At 54.1% G+C, this 19,408-nt stretch overlaps 1 protein-coding gene across 2 annotated transcripts in view; it reads left to right on the top strand.

Annotated features, from left to right (window-relative positions):
• GRM7 (glutamate metabotropic receptor 7) overlaps positions 1 to 19,408 on the top strand; it is a 171,173-nt gene that overhangs the window by 96,738 nt on the left and 55,027 nt on the right. For both annotated transcript variants that reach the window (XM_063411800.1, XM_063411801.1), the window contains exons 5-7: positions 8,334 to 8,474; positions 13,213 to 13,413; positions 17,659 to 17,798. In XM_063411800.1, the coding sequence (XP_063267870.1) occupies positions 8,334 to 8,474; positions 13,213 to 13,413; positions 17,659 to 17,798 (482 nt within the window). The remainder of the gene's footprint in view (positions 1 to 8,333; positions 8,475 to 13,212; positions 13,414 to 17,658; positions 17,799 to 19,408) is intronic.

Genomic DNA, 19,408 nt, shown 5'->3' with positions numbered 1-19,408 from the left:
CTGAGGTGGGCTGGGCACTCTCAGCTGCACAGGCTGGGGGTCCCTGTGCTGCCTAAATTGCATTTTGCCTGCAGGTCTCTGTGGGTCAGGTGTCCTCAGGAGCAGACACATTTTGGGCTCTGTGTGCTCCTTTCTGGGAGGAAAAGCCTCAGGCAGGAGTGGGAGCTGTGCCAGGGAGGGACAGAGTGAGGTGTCCCTGGGCAGGTCCTGGCTGTCCCTGGGCAGCTCCTGGCTGTCCCTGGGCAGGTCCTTGCTGTCCCTGTGCAGGGTCCTGGCTGTCCCTGGGCAGGTCCTGGCTGTCCCTGGGCAGGGTCCTGGCTGTCCCTGGGCAGGTCCTGGCTGTCCCTGGGCAGGGTCCTGGCTGTCCCTGGGCAGGTCCTGGCTGTCCCTGGGCAGGTCCTTGCTGTCCCTGTGCAGGTCCTGGCTGTCACTGGGCAGGTCCTGGCTGTCCCTGGGCAGGGTCCTGGCTGTCCCTGGGCAGGTCCTGGCTGTCCCTGGGCAGGGTCCTGGCTGTCCCTGGGCAGGTCCTGGCTGTCACTGCACAGGTCCTGGCTGTCCCTGGCCCCTCCCAAGGCTGGGGCTGGCTGCTGCCCCTCCCAGCCCCACGCTGCTGTCCCTGGTTGCCATCTGGCTGTGCCATCTGCTCCTGCTGTCCCCTGCAGGGCTGGGGAGGGGAGCAGAGCTCACCCCGCTGCTGCTGGAGCAGTTTGCAGCTCCCTGTTCCCCTTTCAGAGTGATCCCCCGTTCCCCAGGAGGGCAGGCAGGGGAGGGGCCAGGAGTCCCCAGGCTTTGGTGTCTCCATGCCCAGGGAGCCCCTTGCCCTCTGCACTGCTGCTTTCCTCGTGCTGATGGAGGTTGTTCTGCTTTCCTTCCTGTTGTTTTCATTTCATTTGGCCACAACACCCAGAGACAGGAATTGGACATTTTATTGTCATCCTTTCACCATCCAGAGATGAACATCTGCTTCCCAAAATTCAGCAAGGCATCGCTTTCAGTGAGGGCACAGAATAAAGGCAATAAAGCCCCTTGATTTTCTCTGCAAAACAACTGCAGGAGCGGGCAGGAGCCCGGAGCCTGAGCAGATCCCAGCCCAGCTCCTTCCCTTGCAGCACCCTGGGGGTCCCAGGGCAGGGCCACAGCTCAATTCCCACTGCAGTCACTGGGGAACTCTGGCTTGGGGTCATGAAGGAGGGGCTTGCCCTTATTTTACTCCTGAAAAGCATCTCTTCTTTTTCCCCCCTTCCCTTTCAACGCTGTCTTAAGCGTATTTGGAGTATGTTGGAAGAAGATTCCTAAAAACCTTGCAGAGCCCTGCAGCTCTTGTGCCTTCCCCTGAATCTTCCCCTGCCTCTGTCACAGCAAGGGGAACAACGCTGGGCTGGTCAGGGAGTCTGCACTGCACTGAGTGGGTGTGAGGGCACACCTGCAGTGGGTGTGAGGGCACACCTGCAGTGGGTGTGAGGGCACACCTGCAGTGAGTGTGAGGGCACACCTGCAGTGGGTGTGAGGGCACACCTGCAGTGAGTGTGAGGGCACACCTGCAGTGGGTGTGAGGGCACACCTGCAGTGGGTGTGAGGGCACACCTGCAGTGAGTGTGAGGGCACACCTGCAGTGGGTGTGAGGGCACACCTGCAGTGGGTGTGAGGGCACACCTGCAGTGGGTGTGAGGGCACACCTGCAGTGGGTGTGAGGGCACACCTGCAGTGGGTGTGAGGGCACACCTGCAGTGGGTGTGAGCCCAGGGGTGCAGGGCACACCTGCAGTGAGTGTGAGCCCAGGGGTGCAGGGCACACCTGCAGTGAGTGTCACCCAGGGGTGCAGGGCACACCTGCAGTGAGTGTGAGCCCAGGGGTGCAGGGCACACCTGCAGTGAGTGTGAGCCCAGGGGTGCAGGGCACACCTGCAGTGGGTGTGAGCCCAGGGGTGCAGGGCACACCTGCAGTGGGTGTGAGCCCAGGGGTGCAGGGCACACCTGCAGTGAGTGTGAGCCCAGGGCACATCTGGATGAGCAGGGCTTTGTCTGCAGAGCTGTTGGTCAATGAGTCACAAACCAAAGCACTCATTGTACAGAAAAAATAAACATTTTCCAAGTTATTCTTCACCCCCAGCTGTGACTTCAGTCCCGAATCCAGGTGTGGAGTGCAGGTGTGCTGTGGTTTTACACCTCTGGGCACAGGGACCAGCTGATATCCCTGCTTTTCTGACAGTGGGAATATCCCAGCAGCCTGTGACTCCAGAGGGGGCCTACAGTGTTTGGCTTTTTGTAGGATCAGGCCCCAGATCCACAGTTATTTGTCTTGGTACTTGATGTCACTCTTGGGACAGAATTTTCTGTGCCACAGTCCCATGGGGGGGATTTAGGAAATCATTAGATGAACTGAATTCATTCATCTTAAGTCAGTCTTAATATAGCCTGATTGTGTTTGATGTAATTATGCTGAAAGGATAGAGTTGCATTTTATTTGCATAATTGCAGCAGACAGTGAGCCAGAGGAGCGCACATGAAAGAGGAATCACTCCTGGGCAAGCTGGGAACACGCTCCAGTGCCAGCCCAGCCAGGTACAGGGAGCTTGAAAGGCTTGGAGAGGCTTTCAGGGGAAAAGAGGAGATTGTATTTATTTGTTTGTTTGTTCAGAGCAGCTGTGGCAGCAGGATGTGCCCTGGTGCTCTGAGCTCTCCCAGAGCAGAGCTGTGCTGGGCCCTCCTGACACCAGAGCAGATTCCCAAACCTCATCCTGAGGCCCAGAAATTGTTTTCCTCTTCACCTCAGCTGTGAGGGACAACGATCTCCTCACCCCCTTCCTTCTCTTGTCCCTACCCCTTTCCTGTGCAGTTGTTGGTGTCAGTGCTGTGCCTGAGCGCTCACAGCTCCGCGTTTGCCTCTGAAATTTTATTTTGAGACTCTCCCTCTCCTTCCCCAGGTGTGTGTGCTCTGTCTGCGTGGACACCAGCCCTGGGGAGAGGGAACCAGGCAGGGAGCAGCTGGAGGAGAAGTACAGAGGATAATACAGAGATTTGATCTTAATTATTTAGAAACTCTGGCAAAAGCTTTGCTGATGTGGAGAAAAACAGTCTTTACTGTCTGAGCTCAGAATTGATGCAGCTGAACAGTGGGATTCAAACAGATTTCAGATTAATGATTCCATTCCAGAGGCTGTGGATGGGGCTGAGGCTGGAGTTTGTGAAGCTCTGGGCAAGAAGGTTGAGGGATAGCTCAAATCCAGCACAGGGATGAACCTATATATTTAAAAAAATAAAAACTGCAAGCGCTGCAAACCAACAGAACTGTCCTTGGAATTTGGAGTTGTTTGTCTTCCAAAGAGATGGTGAACCCTTTTTGTTTTCATTTCCAGCAAGAGCTGGTTTGCTCCTTTTTTTGTTTGGGCAGCATGAACTCGGGAAAAAACAATGCAAGAGTGGTGACATAAGCAAAACTGAGAATGAAATTCTCTCCCTGTCTGGGGGCTCTAAAGTGTTTTACCCTCACAGCCCAGCGTGGCAAAGGGAAGGAGCTCAGGGTTCCTTTTTCCCTGGAATATTCCCTGGGAGTGGTGTGCTGCCCACAGCCCTGCCTCAGGTATTTGTCTTTCCCATTCCTGAGCCCCTCATTCACACGGGGCCAGGTACAAATTATTTTCTGCAATGCCTTAGCGAGTTAATTTTGTGGAATCAAATTGGTTTGCTTTATCTTGAAATCTAAACCCACCTGAACTGTCTTTGACCTCCTCAGAATTTCAATGATATTTTTAGTTTATTTGAAATGCTGATGTGTCAGTCCCAAAGAGGGAATACTTGTCTCGAGTATTGCCACTTGAAATTTTGGGAAGCCACACAGATGTTCATCTCCTCATTATGGAAATAATGTATTTGGTTAATGTGTTGGTATGAAGAGAGGGGAATACAAATTATCTTGCAACTTGAGAGCCATTTGAAAGTTTCCTCATATTCAGGCAGCCTGAGGCACCTCTCTGCAGCACCTCTGACCCTGCCAGGGGCTGTGTCCCCCCCTGGGCAGGGCAGGGCAGGGCAGGGAGGGGCTGCTGGGGGCTGCTGGGGGCTGCTCCCCTGGGAAATCCTCTGAGAAATCCTCTGGGAAATCCTCTGGGAAACCCACGGGCTGCCCCTCGGGGTGCCCTGGGGTGCCCTGGGGTGCCCTGGGTGCTCTGGGTGCTGTGCCCTGCTGAGCTGCTGCCTCTGAGAATGGAAACAGAGACCAATCAGGGGTTGTGCTGCTGCTGTTGGCTCACAGGGAGCTCTGGGGAGTGAGAGGTGCCTGAGAGCTGTGAATGTGCAATCATGAATAATAACAGAGTTGTGTATTCACCTTTCCCTGCCAGGGCTGCCCCACACAGCCCCTGGGTCCTGATCTCGCTGCCCTGGCAGCTGCACCACTCTGTACAGGAGATATAGATATACATAGATATATAGATATATATATAACCAGGATATCAGCCAGCTTCTGCTTCCCTCGTAGAACCTTTGCAGCCTGAAATCCCAGATCTGCAAGAGAGGAGTTCCCTCTGCATGTGATTTGTGTCGTGGATAGAAAAAGCCAAATGTGACACCACCCAAAGTACCCTATTGCACAGTTATAATCAGCAAATATTGGAAAAGAAAACAACTGCAAAGCACTTTTATGGCGTGCTGGAAGTTAATAAAGTCATTTATTTTATGGCCTTTTTACCGAGCAAAAAGGTAAAAAAAATATCAGTAGGCTGTCTTAATACCACCCCATAGTGTGTGGCTGGGCAGCAGCAGGAGATCTGCAGAGAGACTTGCTGTCCTAAAATTGATCCTGTCATTCCCCACCTAATGCTTTTGTCCCAGATTTAATACCAGTAAATGAAACTGCTTTGGGTTAAATGCTGGGAAAATTGGAAAAGTGTTTGAGTAGCTGCTTTCCACTCATTTGGCATCAATAATTACAGCAGGTGATGATTTGCTGTGTGGGTAAATAACTGGCTGTCAGCAGTGTGGACATCCCTGCGACTAAACAGAATGAAAATGTCATAAAGTGATCAAAGCCCTGCTCGAATGGAATTGGGTCAATGTGTTGGGTTTGCTCTCACCTGGGCTGACAGTGAGAAGACCTGAGGCACATGGGAAATGCACTGGGTCAGTAACTTTGTGCTTTAATTAGGCTTAATGATTTTCCTTATTAAATAACCCCTGTCCCTTACCTGCATTTTCCCAGCTCCTCTGTGGGATTTGGGGCCCTGTCCCTTTCCCCCACTCCCCCCTCCATGCTCCCCCTTTGCTTTCCTCTGCCTCATCACAATGTAGTTCATATTTATCCTGTGGTGGGAAATAAATGAACCCTTTAGGTAGTACCATCTTTCTACGTGTAAAAACAATGATTTAATCAAATCACAGTGATCTGAAGTAATAAGAGATTCATTGTAATTTGGAAAATCTCATAAAAGAACTATTTATATCTCTTAGAGGTATTTGCTGAAAAAGTAATTTGCTAAAGTATGAAATATGGAGAACATTGGGGAATCACTAAATCTTGTCAGAGCAGCGCAGTGCCTGGTCACGAACAGGGGTGAGAAGTGATTATTCCTGCTCTTGCATTTAAGCATTCAGCGTTTTTCCTTGGGTCATCTGGCTCCCAGAGCCCCTGACCCCCCAGGCCAGCGCTGTGTGTGGGGGCTGTGTTGGTGTCCTGGGCTCAGGAAGGTGAAGCTCAGGCCCAGGTGTGCTCCAGGGCAGGGAACCTTTGCCTGGCTCGCCCTGAGCGCTCACGAGTCAGGCTCATGCCAAGAGTGTCCCAAAGGTGGGGAGCATCTGAGATTGCCACTGGCACGGCTGGAGCTGCAGGGCAGGTGTGGGAGGAGAGGAGCAGTCCTGGCTGGCACAGCAATCCCTGGGGGCACGGGGGGATTTCATCTCCCTCCAGCCCCAGCATTCCGGGATTCCCAGGCTGGGAAGGAGGGCAGTGCCAGGGTCATCCCTGGGAAGGAGGGCAGTGTCCATGGTCATCCCTGGGAAGGAGGGCAGTGCCAGGGTCATCCCTGGGAAGGAGGGCAGTGCCAGGGGTCTCTCTGGGAAGGAGGGCAGTGTCCATGGTCATCCCTGGGAAGGAGGGCAGTGCCAGGGGTCTCCCTGGGAAGGAGGGCAGTGCCAGGGCTCTCCCTGGGAAGGAGGGCAGTGTCCATGTTCTCTGTGGGAAGGAGGGCAGTGCCAGGGCTCTCCCTGGGAAGGAGGGCAGTGTCCATGTTCTCTGTGGGAAGGAGGGCAGTGCCAGGGCTCTCCCTGGGAAGGAGGGCAGTGCCAGGGCTCTCTCTGGGAAGGAGGGCAGTGCCAGGGTCATCCCTGGGAAGGAGGGCAGTGCCAGGGTCATCCCTGGGAAGGAGGGCAGTGCCAGGGGTCTCTCTGGGAAGGAGGGCAGTGCCAGGGGTCTCTCTGGGAAGGAGGGCAGTGCCAGGGCTCTCCTGGCTGTGTGGAGCAGCATTCCCAGGACCTGCCCTGCCCAGGGCTGACCCCTGAGGGTGACCAGGGCTTGTCCAGCCCCGAGCCCCTCCCGCTGTCACTCACCCGCCTGTCCCGATCGATAGAGAGGGATGGTAAAAAATGTTCCCTTTTTAACAGGGATCCATCTGCCTGCAAATGCAGAGGGGTCATTACAGCAATCAATGGCAATGTTATTATTTGTTATTAAATCTGTAAGGGTTTAGAGTAATTCATATGGAATTCTATTACAGTTTTATCAGGACCCATTGATTTTACGTTATTAAGTTATGGAGCGCTTTCCCCAGAGGTCAGTGAGTCTGGCACGTGGGGAGGCTTTATTGGTGCTCCTTCCCAGCCATATGGATATTGTAGATCTCAGGACTGGATATCCCCTTGGAAATGCTCTTTTAATCAGGGGGAAAACCAATATACACAGGTTTACAGGAAAAAGTTTATGTTGTGTGTCCCTAAAACCTGACTGTTTTCTGAATATTCTTCTGCCCCATCCACAAGAATATTTTCCCTAGGAAATTTAATCCTATAAATGGTAATCATAGAATCAGAGAATGGTTTGGGTTGAGAAGTAGTGCTGGCCTTTCTAGAGACTGCACAGAAATGTTCCTAAATCACTAATTTGTTATTAATTAGCTGCAAGTGTCCCAGGAGTTTTAACCAATTATTTGCTCAATCTGTGGGAGGCCCAGGTGAAGTCCCAGCCCCAGGATAAACAGAGCAGGGAGGGATGGGGGTCTCTGCCATCCCAGGATCTCTCTTTTCCTGCAGTCTGATCCATTTTATTCTGGGAAGGTTTCATTCCAAGCTGCAGTCCCCAGGTGAGGGGCTGGAAAGTCGTGTGGAGCTTACAGAGTCACCTAGGTACTCAGTGAAGCTGCACTCCAGCACTGAGGCTTTCTCCAGCTCTCTTGGGTGCTTTTCTTGCATTTTTGCCTGGGTTGCTTGCAGCCCCTCAGGCTGGGCTGGGCCTCTGGGCTTGGCAGCCTCTGCTGTAGGAGGGACCCACTTCTGATTTTAGCAGACTGCACCATTTGCTGGGAGGCTGCAGGTAAAATCAAAATTAGTGTTCAGCCTGCTCTGGGAGGCCTCAGTGCTGCTGTTCCTGGTGCTGTTTGGAGATGGCGAGGGGAGTGCTTGGAGCTGGGGGTGTGTGCAGAGCAGCAGGCTCAGCCCGGGCAGGCACAGGTTAGAGCTGGGTCACTGGCACACAGAGCAGGGGGAACAGGGGTTGACCCCATTCCCAGCCTCCTTTCCAAGTTTAAAACAGCTGGGTTTGTGCTATTTTTATCCCTGGTGCAAGGATTGCTAATTTAGCAGTGCCAGATGGTTCTCCTCAGACTCTGCCCATCCTGTGCCAGCCTGTGCTGCTTTCCCCCCTATTGCAGGAGGGAAATCCTTGGCTGCAGTGCAGGAATTCCATGGAATGTCCCCGCAGCCCCAGCCCTGTGAGGCTGCAATAGCAGGGGAGGTTTGGGCTGGGAGAGCTCATTGCTCCCATCCTTGCACCCTCCCCTGCAGTGCCAGGACAGCTGGAGCACCCGGGGGTGGGAGAACATCCTCGGGGATTCCATCTCCAGTGGGTTTGCCCCTGTAGGAGGGCAGACGATTCCCTCTGAGCTCCTCGGGCACAGCCAGCATTCCCATGTCCTCTCCACCACTGCTCTGCTCCACCCAGCTCTCGGATTTGGGTGGGTTGAATTCCTCCACAACTTCCTGAGTAAAATCAGAACTCTCTTTGTACCTGGGGTGAGCTGGGGCTGCGCCTGGGGAGGGCTCCCTGAGGAGCAGAGGCTGCAGCTGCAGGCACAGCTCTGTGCTGCTCCCTGCCCCGCAGCCAGGACCCAGCTGTGCCCTCTCCTGCAGGCTTTGACACCTACTTCACCTCCCGCACCCTGGAGAACAACAGGAGGAACGTGTGGTTTGCAGAGTACTGGGAGGAGAACTTCAACTGCAAGCTGACCATCACGGGCTCCAAGAAGGAGGACACGGACCGTAAATGCACAGGTAACTCATCCTGCCCCTCCTGCGGGAATGGGGGACCAGGAGTGGTTTTATTTGAGTGAAGGGCGGCTGGAGGGTGTTGGTTTGTTTGTTTTAGATGGAGGATAGAACAATTTAGGAAGAAATTCTTCCCTGTGAGGGTGGGCAGGCTCTGGCACAGGGTGCCCAGAGCAGCTGTGGCTGCCCCTGGATCCCTGGCAGTGCCCAAGGCCAGGTTGGACACTGGGGCTGGAGCAGCCTGGGACAGTGGGAGGTGTCCCTGCCATGGCAGGGGTGGCACTGGATGGGATTTAAGGTCCCTTCCAAGCCAAGCCACCTGGGATTCCATGATTCCATCATCACAACACCCTGGGAAGGTTGGGCAGAATGTGCCTCTGTGACACAGAAGCCACAGCCAGTGCTGTCACCTGATGGCCACCCCACCCTTCCCCCCAGCCCCTTCAGATCCCCCAGCAGCAGCTGAAATGTGCTGTCTTGGATAATGGCCTTGAGTTGTGGTCACAGGAAATCAGTTCATGGGAGTTCAAATTTTCATTTGAAAATTGATGAAGGCTCCCATCCAGAGGGGTGTGGAGGAGTTTGTGTGCCAGGAGCAGCCCAGTGCTCCTGGACACAGATCCTGGTGCAGAGGGGTGTGGAGGAGTTTGGGCTGGAGCATTATGCGATGCTTTGTGCTTTGTGTGGTGAGCAGGAGAAGTTGGAAAGTTCATCTGCTTTCCCCAGTGAATTCCCTGGGGATTGGTGGCTGGTGCTGAGGTAAAGGCGTTTGTCTCTGCTGGGATCTGGGGGCTGAGGCTGGACCCTGTCACTGCAGAGCTGTCCCTGGCTCCTGGAGGGCTTTGTCAGGTGGCAGTGGGGGGATTTCACTGCACAGAGGCCTCGCTGCCATCCTCTGCTCCTCCAAATGACAATATTTACCCTGGCGTTTGGGTGGTGGCTCTCAAGCTCTGGTTCTCAGCTACTTTCACACAAAGAGCTTTTGTGGAGAAGCCTTCGGGCTCCTCGCCCGCTGTGTGTGCAGGGTCTGTGCTGAGGGAGTGCCCAGGGGGATATTTGCTATTGCAGAGCCCTGGGGGCAGGGACGTGTCCCTGGAGGCTGGATCCAGGCTGTCCCTGTCCCCCGGCCAGGGGCTGCGGTGGATAAATGTGGATATTTTCCTGCCAGCACTTCCCCAGCTGCCGAATCCCACCTCGTGCAAATAAGAGCTGCCTGTTTGATACCGTGAGCATTCCACAATCTTTAAATTAAATCTCTTGTTAATGATGACTATCACCGGGTTCTCAGCAGCACTATTGTGTGAGACCCTTTGAAAATGTGTTTAATTCTTCAGGAGCTGAAGCGGTGTCTGAATTCCCCTCGCAGGAGCGCCGGTGGAGTGGGATTTTGATGTCTGTCTGTGTGAATTATATGCCATAAAAATGGTCCTAGAGATACTATTTATTCATGCTAGCACTTCCCCTCTGTTGTGTGGTGATAACTATGAGTGCAGAGGGATCAGCTGAAGGAGAGGCACTGGGAACGGGGGACGTCTGCTCCTCTCCGTGCGGGGACGCGTTAACGCCGCCTGCGTGGAGATGAAGGAATGTGAGCAGGAGTTCTCAAAGCTGCATTTCACTTCTGTCATCTGAAGGAGATGGAACAAGTGGGATTCTTTCTCTGTGTTCTCAGCACTCCGGGTTTGGAGCTTTTTTCCCTGCCTTTGTTGCAGCGTTGTTCTCCTGGAGGATGTGCCTGGAGCCGGCCCGGCTGCTCCGTCTCTCAGGAATCAGGATGATGAGCACTTGAGCCTCGAGTAGGAAGGGGGGGTTAAACTGTTTGTCAGCACCTTCAAATACATCCTTTGGAAGCAAAAAATGCTCATGTCAATAAACTGCTTTCGTGTTTCATCCTTCCCCTGACATCCCAAGGCACTCACTGCAAGCCCGTGGGACAGAAGTGCGTTCTGAAATCACGCTGTGCTCAAGAGTCCCAGGTGCCAGCTGCTGCACTGCTGAAGCAAATCGTGCTGCTGTGTAGCTCCTGCAGCTCTCCACGTTAAAAAAACAACAAAAAAGCAACTTCTCACAGACAGAATGCAGGCGTGGTGCAGTTCTCACAGACAGAATGCAGAACTGTGCAGTTCTCACAGACAGAATGCAGAACTGCTGCGGATGGGGTTTGTTTTTACTCTCCGTGGTTTTGCTCTGACAGCACAGAGGGGCTCGTGGTTTCTTGCTGCACCCCAGTTTTAGGGTGGTTCTCCAGCCTTCCCTCCGTGGGACCCCCAGGGTGTCCTGACAGGTCTGTGCTGGGGGTCTCTCCTGCCCCTTCCCCAGAGGCACCCACAGCACGGCTCCTGCTGCTTTCATCTGCAGGAACTTGGTGCCTTTTGGGAGCTTCCTTCTCTTGCAGAGTAATTAATAATTGAATTTCTATGCTCCCATTATACAGGAGCTGTTCCTGGAGCCTGTGGTAAAACGTTCTGCCCGAGTTCTTCAGCTCAGCCTCAGAGGGGAAAATATTGCCCACAATAACGCTGAAGTTGGAATTAAAATTGTGCCCATCACTTTTGGTTTATTCCTGCCTTAAAATGGACTTTGGGCCTAATTTGCTGCTCGGTGCAACAGCAGGAGGGTGACACAAACAAAGGAGGGAACACTGTTCAGCCAGGCCTATTAATTTGGGTATTTACTGGTTCTTTTGAAGTCTGAAGAGTATTTGGCCCATGTAAATCCTAACATTTGCTCTGCAGGTTCTTTGCTGCTTCAGATTTGGGTTAAACTTCTCATTGCAATAGAATCTCTTTAGGAGGTGACTCAGCCTGTGTTTTGGTGAAGGACAGCACACTCCCTGCTGTATAAACCCAGACGTGTTTGGGCTGAGCAGTTACAGTTGTCTCCACATCTGGATTTGCTGTGCACAGTTCCTGATGTGTGATACCCAGCTAAGTGGCTGTTCCAGCACAGGGAAGCATCCTTGTTCTTGGAAATTCTATTAAGATTTAAAAACCTTTATTATTTTCGTGTTTGGACACTGTTACATTGCTCTCAGGTTTTTTCAGGTGCGTTTGCTGGGTTTCCTCTCACAGATCTCTTCACTGCTGTGCGTGTGCCCAGCCGTGCTTCTGGAACTTGCTGTGGCTTATCAGTGTTCTTTGTGTGCAGCATTTGAATCCCAGATCCCTCCCCTGGCATCCATTCCTGCTGCAGTGCTCATTTGGTTACAGAGCTGAAACCACTTAAAAGCGTTTTCCTTGTCAGGGCTTCAAATCCTGGTAAATTCTGTAATCAGTGAGAGGGAGTGAATAATGAAAAGGATCCTGCCTGGAACTTCACCAGCTGGAAACTCACTTGTTCTGCTCAGTTGTTTGCAGGATTTCAGAGGAGCTGAGAGTTAAAACTGAGGGATTTTGGTAGAGGGTGCCTCAACCATCATGGAATCATGGAATGGCTTAGGTTGGAAGGGACCTCAAATCCCACCCAGTGCCACCCCTGCCATGGCAGGGACACCTCCCGCTGTCCCAGGCTGCTCCAGCCCCAGTGTCCAACCTGGCCCTGGGCACTGCCGGGGAGTTAGGGACAGTTTGAGGGAAAGGAAATAAATCACAGACTCCTGATTCTCACCCCGCAGTGCCGCGTTCCGGGCTCTGGAATCCCGCTGGGTTTGATTGCAGAGCCCCCTGACCTGTTCAGGTGACAGGACAGCACAAAGGCCACCTGTGGCCGTGGTCACAGGTCCCACCTTTGTCCCAGCCTGAGGACCAGGGAGGGGTTCTGCAGGACATTGGGGGCCCGCAGGCTGGGGAGGGGGGTGACAGTGACAGCAGCTTGCCGAGGTGGCGTTAATTGCCTGTTAATTGCCTGTTAATTGCCCGTTAATGGCCCGTTAATTGCCCGCGCGTTCCTCGGCGGCTCCTCTGAAGTTTCTCTCGCTTCCCTTGGTCTGGCTGTGGCTCTCAGTGAGAGCAGGACCGGCAGCAGGACAGAGGAGCGGGCTGAACCCGGCTGTGCCTTCCTGTGAGCGCTGCCTGTCCCTGCCGCGGCCGGGCCGGGCCGGGCGCGCTCCGAGCGCTCTGTGCCGGGCAGCGGGGCAGGTCGGGTTTGTTCTCGGGTTTGTTCTCGGGTTTGCTTTCGGGTTTGTTCTCGGGTTTGTTCTCGGGTTTGTTCTCGGGTTTGTTCTCGGGTTTGCTCTCGGGTTTGCTCTCGGGTTTGCTCTCGGGTTTGCTCTCGGGTTTGCTCTCGGGTTTGCTCTCGGGTTTGCTCTCGGGTTTGCTCTCGGGTTTGTTCTTGTTTGTGCGGGGCAGGGTTTGTTCTCGGGTTTGTTCTTGTTTGTGCGGGGCAGGGTTTGCTCTCGGGTTTGCTCTCGGGTTTGCTCTCGGGTTTGTTCTCGGGTTTGCTCTCGGGTTTGCTCTCGGGTTTGCTCTCGGGTTTGCTCTCGGGTTTGCTCTCGGGTTTGCTCTCGGGTTTGTTCTCGGGTTTGTTCTCGGGTTTGTTCTCGGGTTTGTTCTCGGGTTTGTTCTCTGGTTTGTTCTCGGGTTTGCTCTCGGGTTTGCTCTCGGGTTTGTTCTCGGGTTTGTTCTTGGTTGTGCGGGGCAGCAGTGCCACGATCCTGGCAGCAGTGACGGATGTTGGGTTGTGTTTTGCGGGTGAGGCTGCACTCAGGATGGTTTGTGGTGCTGTTTGTGGCACAGCTCTCATCGCGCTCCGGGAGGCTCTGGTGTGTGGTGCCAGCTGTCCCTGAGTGTCCCCCGTGTCCCCGCAGGGCAGGAGCGCATCGGGAAGGACTCTCACTACGAGCAGGAGGGCAAGGTGCAGTTCGTGATCGACGCCGTGTACGCCATGGCCCACGCGCTGCACCACATGAACCGCGACCTGTGCGCCGACAGCGCGGGGCTGTGCCCCGAGATGGAGCACGCCGGGGGCAAGCGCCTGCTCAAGTACATCCGCAGCGTCAACTTCAACGGTGAGACAGCTACCCACCCCCCTGGCACCTGCTGGCAGCCCTGGCACCTACTGACCCCTCCTTGGCACCTACCGGCCCCTCCTTGGCAGCTACTGACCCCCCTTGGCACCTACTGACCCCTCCTTGGCACCTACTGACCCCTCCTTGGCACCTACCGGCCCCTCCTTGGCACCTACCGGCCCCTCCTTGTCACCTGCTGACCCCTCCTGGCACCTGCTTGACCCCTCCTGGCACCTACTGACCCCTCCTGGTACCTACTGACCCCTCCTTGTCACCTACTGACCCCTCCTGGCACCTACTGACCCTCCTTGGCACCTACTGACCCCTCCTGGCACCTACTGACCCCTCCTTGTCACCTACTGACCCCTCCTTGGCACCTGCTGACCCCTCCTTGGCACCTGCTGACCCCTCCTTGGCACCTGCTGACCCCTCCTTGGCACCTGCTGACCCCTCTGTCCCCTACTGCCCCCCAGGACGGAGCTGGGGCACAGGAAGGGCTTTGGTGTGCTTGGATCCCTGTTCCCCGTGCTCCAGGGGTTTGTGCTGCTCTGAGGGTGGGCAGGGGGATCTTTGTGCAGCCAGAGCTGGGGATCCTCTCGGTTTGGAGCAGCTCTCCCCAGCCCCGGGCAGCTGGGACCACCCTGCTGGCCCTGCCCCGAGCTGGGACCACCCTGCTGGCCCTGCCCTGAGCTGGGACCACCCTGCTGGCCCTGCCCCGAGCTGGGACCACCCTGCTGGCCCTGCCCCGAGCTGGGACCAGCCTTCTGCTCCTGCCCTGAGCTGGGACCACCCTGCTGGCCCTGCCCTGAGCTGGGACCACCCTGCTGGCTCTGCCCTGAGCTGGGACCACCCTGCTGCTCCTGCCCTGAGCTGGGACCACCCTGCTGCTCCTGCCCTGAGCTGGGACCACCCTGCTGGCCCTGCCCTGAGCTGGGACCACCCTGCTGGCCCTGCCCTGAGCTGGGACCACCCTGCTGGCCCTGCCCTGAGCTGGGACCACCCTGCTGCTCCTGCCCTGAGCTGGGACCGCCCTGCTGCTCCTGCCCTGAGCTGGGACCGCCCTGCTGGCCCTGCCTTGGGGCCTTGCCCTCCTTGCAGAGGTGCTGCCATCAGTGCAGCAGGGCTGGAGTGAGGCTGTGATGGAGACAGGCTGGATCTGAGTGAGGAGCTCGGTGTGCATTTTGTGATCATCATTGCCCGGAGAACAAAAGGCCCAAAATATGGAAAAATTTAAACCTCAAGAGTGCTCACACAGTGAAATTCTGAAAGTTTTGGAGTGCAGTTGTTTTTTTTGCCAGTGAAAAGCTGAAGATGCTGTTCACAGGGGCCCCTTGGGTGCCCAAACTGCCATGAACGTGCCCTGAGTAACAAACACCTTGGTGGTGACACCTGTGTAACTCCTGTCCTCCTCTTCATAATTCATCTCTCATCTTGCAGTGATTAAGAGATCGAAACCCTGCAAATTCAGTCAGATTGTGTCTGGCTTTGAGGGCTTCCTGCAGGTGTCAAGTGCCCTGTGTCTGTGTGGGGAGAAGGCAGCTCCTTTGTTGGGAACTGAATTAAATTATCACAGCTCTGCATGAGCAAGGAGCTGCAGCCCGGAGACTGACACAGGTTCTGAGCCACTTCCTGGGCACTGCAAAATCTGGGAGATCTTAACAGAAAGAAAATACATCCTAAATGATCCCAGTGAGATAAGGAGATGTTTTAATGATTGGAAGGTCAGGGGTTATTTCTGAAGCGCCTGCTTCCTCTCTGCAATGAGGTTTCCATGCATCACCTTTTATTAACTCCATTATTTGGTGGCAGCAGCCTGAGCTGGGGCGCTGCAGGGATGTGAGGGAGGTGGCACAGAGGGGGCTCCAGAGCCTCGCCTGGGCCACTCAGAGGTTGAGGAGGGCTGGCCCCGCTGAGCAGAGCCTGGCTGGAGCCAATTCCTGCAGCTTCAGAGGTGCCCATCCTCCCTCTGCCTGCTGACCTGGGCCTGGGACTGTGCCCTGGGCACTCCTCAGGTGTGTCTGTCACATTTTGGGGGCCTCACCTGAGCTCCTGCCGTTTCAGGGGTCCCTTTCTTGCCAGCTCTGGCAAAGCCGAGCCTAACTCACCCTGAGCAGCCCTAAGAGTGGTGATTAGCCAAATCCCATTTAGCACTGAGCTGCCTTTCCTGAGGAGCCGAGGAATTACAGCCACTGCTGCTGATTCGCTCTAAGTGTTTCCACTCAAATGTATCCTGGCTACATGAATCTGTAATGACAATTAAATATCTGCCCGGTGCTCACAAGGAACCAGCAAGGAGAGATTTCAGTGGGAGATTTTCTGTACCAGCCTTTGAACTGAATTTGTATCTGATCTCAGAGGATTGTAGGAGAGACAGGAAACAATTTACCAGGGCTGGAATGGAGACTATGCTAATTCACTCCTTCAAATCTTTTTTTCACTCCCTGGAATTCAGTGAAGAATGGGAATCATGAAGAAAACGATAATCTTAAAGTTCAGTGCTACAACAGGAGAGATTTTTCATTGCTTTAGGGAAAAGAAGTCACACAGGAGGAGGAAGCTTTGAATATAGATATGCTGGAGGATTGTCATAATCTTCAATCTTGACACAATATTACTCTACCCTACCGAAACCTATTTTAATATGTCTGGAAATAAATGTCACCCTGGAAGGTGCTCCTGGAGCTCTGAGGAAGCGAGGCACAGCCCTGAGTCCTCCCCTTGGGAGGGTTCCCCTCCAGGGCGGTGGTGGTTAAAATGCAGGGGGTTAAAATGCAGGGGGTTAAAATGCAGGGGGTTAAAATGCAGGGGGTTAAAATGCAGGGGGTTAAAATGCAGGGGGTGAAAATGCAGGGGGTGAAAATGCAGGGGGTTAAAATGCAGGTGGTGAAAATGCAGGTGGTGAAAATGCAGGTGGTTAAAATGCAGGTGTCCTGCGGAGAGCTCACCTGAGGGCAGGGCTCAGGGCCAGGGCAGCTCCAGGCTGTGCCAGCAGGGAGGGAGGGCTGGGGGCTCTCTGGCCTTGCACTTCCCCGTGTTTGTCACTTCAGCACATGCTGAACAAAGCTAATTCAGAACCTGCTCTGGTGCTGCACAAGGCACTCCTGTGACAGAGCCACAGAGCTCGGATGGGAATGTTCTTCCAGATCAGGAGTGCACAGGGAATGCTCTTCCCAGATCAGGAGTGCACAAGGAATGCTCTTCCCAGATCAGGAGTGCACAGGGAATGCTCTTCCAGATCAGGGAGTGCACAGGGAATGCTCTTCCCAGATCAGGAGTGCACAGGGAATGCTCTTCCCAGATCAGGAGTGCACAAGGAAGGCTCTTCCAGATCAGGGAGTGCACAAGGAATGCTCTTCCCAGATCAGGAGTGCACAAGGAATGCTCTTCCCAGATCAGGGAGTGCACAAGGAAAGCTCTTCCAGATCAGGGAGTGCACAGGGAATGCTCTTCCCAGATCAGGAGTGCACAGGGAATGCTCTTCCCAGATCAGGAGTGCACAAGGAAGGCTCTTCCAGATCAGGAGTGCACAGGGAATGCTCTTCCCAGATCAGGAGTGCACAAGGAATGCGCTTCCCAGATCAGGGAGTGCACAAGGAAAGCTCTTCCAGATCAGGGAGTGCACAGGGAATGCTCTTCCCAGATCAGGAGTGCACAGGGAATGCTCTTCCCAGATCAGGAGTGCACAAGGAAGGCTCTTCCAGATCAGGAGTGCACAGGGAATGCTCTTCCCAGAGCTGCCTCCGTCCCCTCGCGGCGATGGCAGGGAGGAGGAATGGAACATGTTGTGGAGGAGGAAGCTATTTCTGGATGCTAGTCAAGGCTCACTAGACCCGGGCTGACTTGTGACAGCAGCGTCTCTGAGGAGCAGATGGAACATTTTCTGGAGGGGGGAGCAGCATTTGGAGGCTCCATTCACAGGAGTGGTTTTGACTGGAGAGCTCCCTGAGGACAGGGAGGCTGCAGGGCAGGAGGAGAAGCCCTCTGATAGTGCTGCTGTCGGGCAGGGTGGGGTGAGCTCATCTGGGCTTGCTGTGGCTGTCCTCAGGCAGCAGGGCTGGGAGGGATAAGGGATCTGAGGGCTGGGTGCTGGCAGTGTCCCCAAGTGTCCCCTTTGGGTGGCTGGGGGAGGGATGGCCTTGGCCTGTGATGTGTCTCCCCTGTGAAAGCTCTCACCGAGCCCAGATAAAAGCTTTGCTAAAGACTTGGTGTTGGGTGGTTGGATTTTGTCTGGTTTCCTTCCCCCAGGCAGTGCTGGCACTCCAGTGATGTTCAACAAGAACGGGGACGCCCCGGGGCGCTACGACATCTTCCAGTTCCACAGCAGCAACACCAGCACGCCCGGCTACCGCCTGGTGGGACAGTGGACAGATGACCTGCAGCTCAACGTGAGTCCCCCCCGCTCCCCGGCCTGCCTGGGGCACCCAGCGCTTAAAAACCCAGCAGGGAATCTTTGTTAGTTCCTCACAGTTCTGCAGTGGGGTTACTGCACATGATCTCCTAAAAACCCAGCAGGATCTTTGCTAGTTCCTCACAGCTCTGCAGTGGGGTTACTGCACATGATCTCCTAAAAACTGAGCAGGATCTTTGCTAGTTCCTCACAGCCCTATAGTGGGGTTACTGCAGTATCTCCTAAAAACCCAGCAGGATCTTTGCTAGTTCCTCACAGCTCTATAGTGGGGTTATTGCACGTTTTCTCCTCTGTCCTGCAACCTTCTCCCTGTACCCAGAGAGCCAAAGCTCCTCAGACTAACAGAGACATCAGGTGATCATGCAAACTTTATTACTTCTGCGTGTCTGCAGTCCCTAGCTGCCAGCTTGGGAAATGAAGCTGTGATTTTTTTGTAGTTTGAAACCACTGGGCTTTCACGCAGATGCCTTTCAGTTTTTCTTGTCTTTGGAAAGCTGGAACGAAATGTTTGTGGAGTGAGTCACTTTTCCAGTGGTGTTTTTAATCCGTGTGGATGAGGTGGCCTTTCTGGGATGATGCCTAAAGGAAAACAGGCACTAGGAGCAGGTGCTCAAATGCACTTTGATGTTTCCCAGAAAAACCCCAGGAGTGGTGGGTGGGGAAGCTGGAGACCGTGTCAGCCCCACCTGCCAGCCTGGCCTGTGACCTGGCTGGTCCAGGATCCCTGCTTGCCTCTGTCCCCTCTGCTTCAGCCCCGGGTTCTGCAGGAGTGGAGCCAGTTCTGCCTCAGGGAGGCTCCCTGTGGAGTGTTATTAACACCAAAGACAGATTTCAGACACTGGGCTCCTCAGCCCCACGGCCTGAGGGAGGTCAGGGTATTCCCAAAGGGAAATGAGTGTCTGGAGATGCAGGGTTTGCTCCCCCAGCAGCCTTCCCACCCCAGGAGCGCTGGGAGTTCTGGTGCTGTGGCTCCTTCTCTGCTGCCAGGTGTCCTTTGGAAACAGAGAGGGGAGAGGCTGGGCTGTGACACGGCCCTGCCCTGACACCCCTGCAGAGGGCCAGGACACACCGGGCATGGCACTGGGGGGACCCAGGAGGTGACACCGGGGTGACCCAGGGGTGGCCATCAGCCTCTTGGAGGCTGATCACAAACAATATTTTACTCTCCTCGAATTCTGGCTCATTTTTATTTTCTGTGTTTGATTTGCTCTTTTCAACTTTTGATGTTCTATATAAGGAAACCTATATTAACTTGCAATTTACAGTTCTTTTAGCAAGAAATATTAATATTTTATTAAGCAAATCCTTCTTTTTGTAAACTGCACATCCTGATTCATTAAAATTTAAAGCTAAATTAATGGAGCTTGATTTGTATTCCTGTTGTTGTGTTAAATGTTTCCATAAAAAGACCTCTTTCCTCACCCTCGTAGCCTCATGGCCACAGGGTCATATCAGTAGTTGAGATTCTCTCACTGACTTCCCTTCTAATCACTCAAGTGTCCTAGTTTCTCACACAAATATATGTATAAGATAGTCCCTTTTGTATTACTGGATTATTTCTTACAATAACAAAGACAATTGTGGCGT

Source organism: Prinia subflava, chromosome 14, assembly GCF_021018805.1.
Source record: "Prinia subflava isolate CZ2003 ecotype Zambia chromosome 14, Cam_Psub_1.2, whole genome shotgun sequence".
In the NCBI taxonomy this organism is placed as follows: Eukaryota; Metazoa; Chordata; class Aves; order Passeriformes; family Cisticolidae; genus Prinia; species Prinia subflava.
The sequence above is the reverse complement of the archived record's forward strand: the minus strand, read 5'-3'. Positions and strand labels throughout refer to the sequence as shown.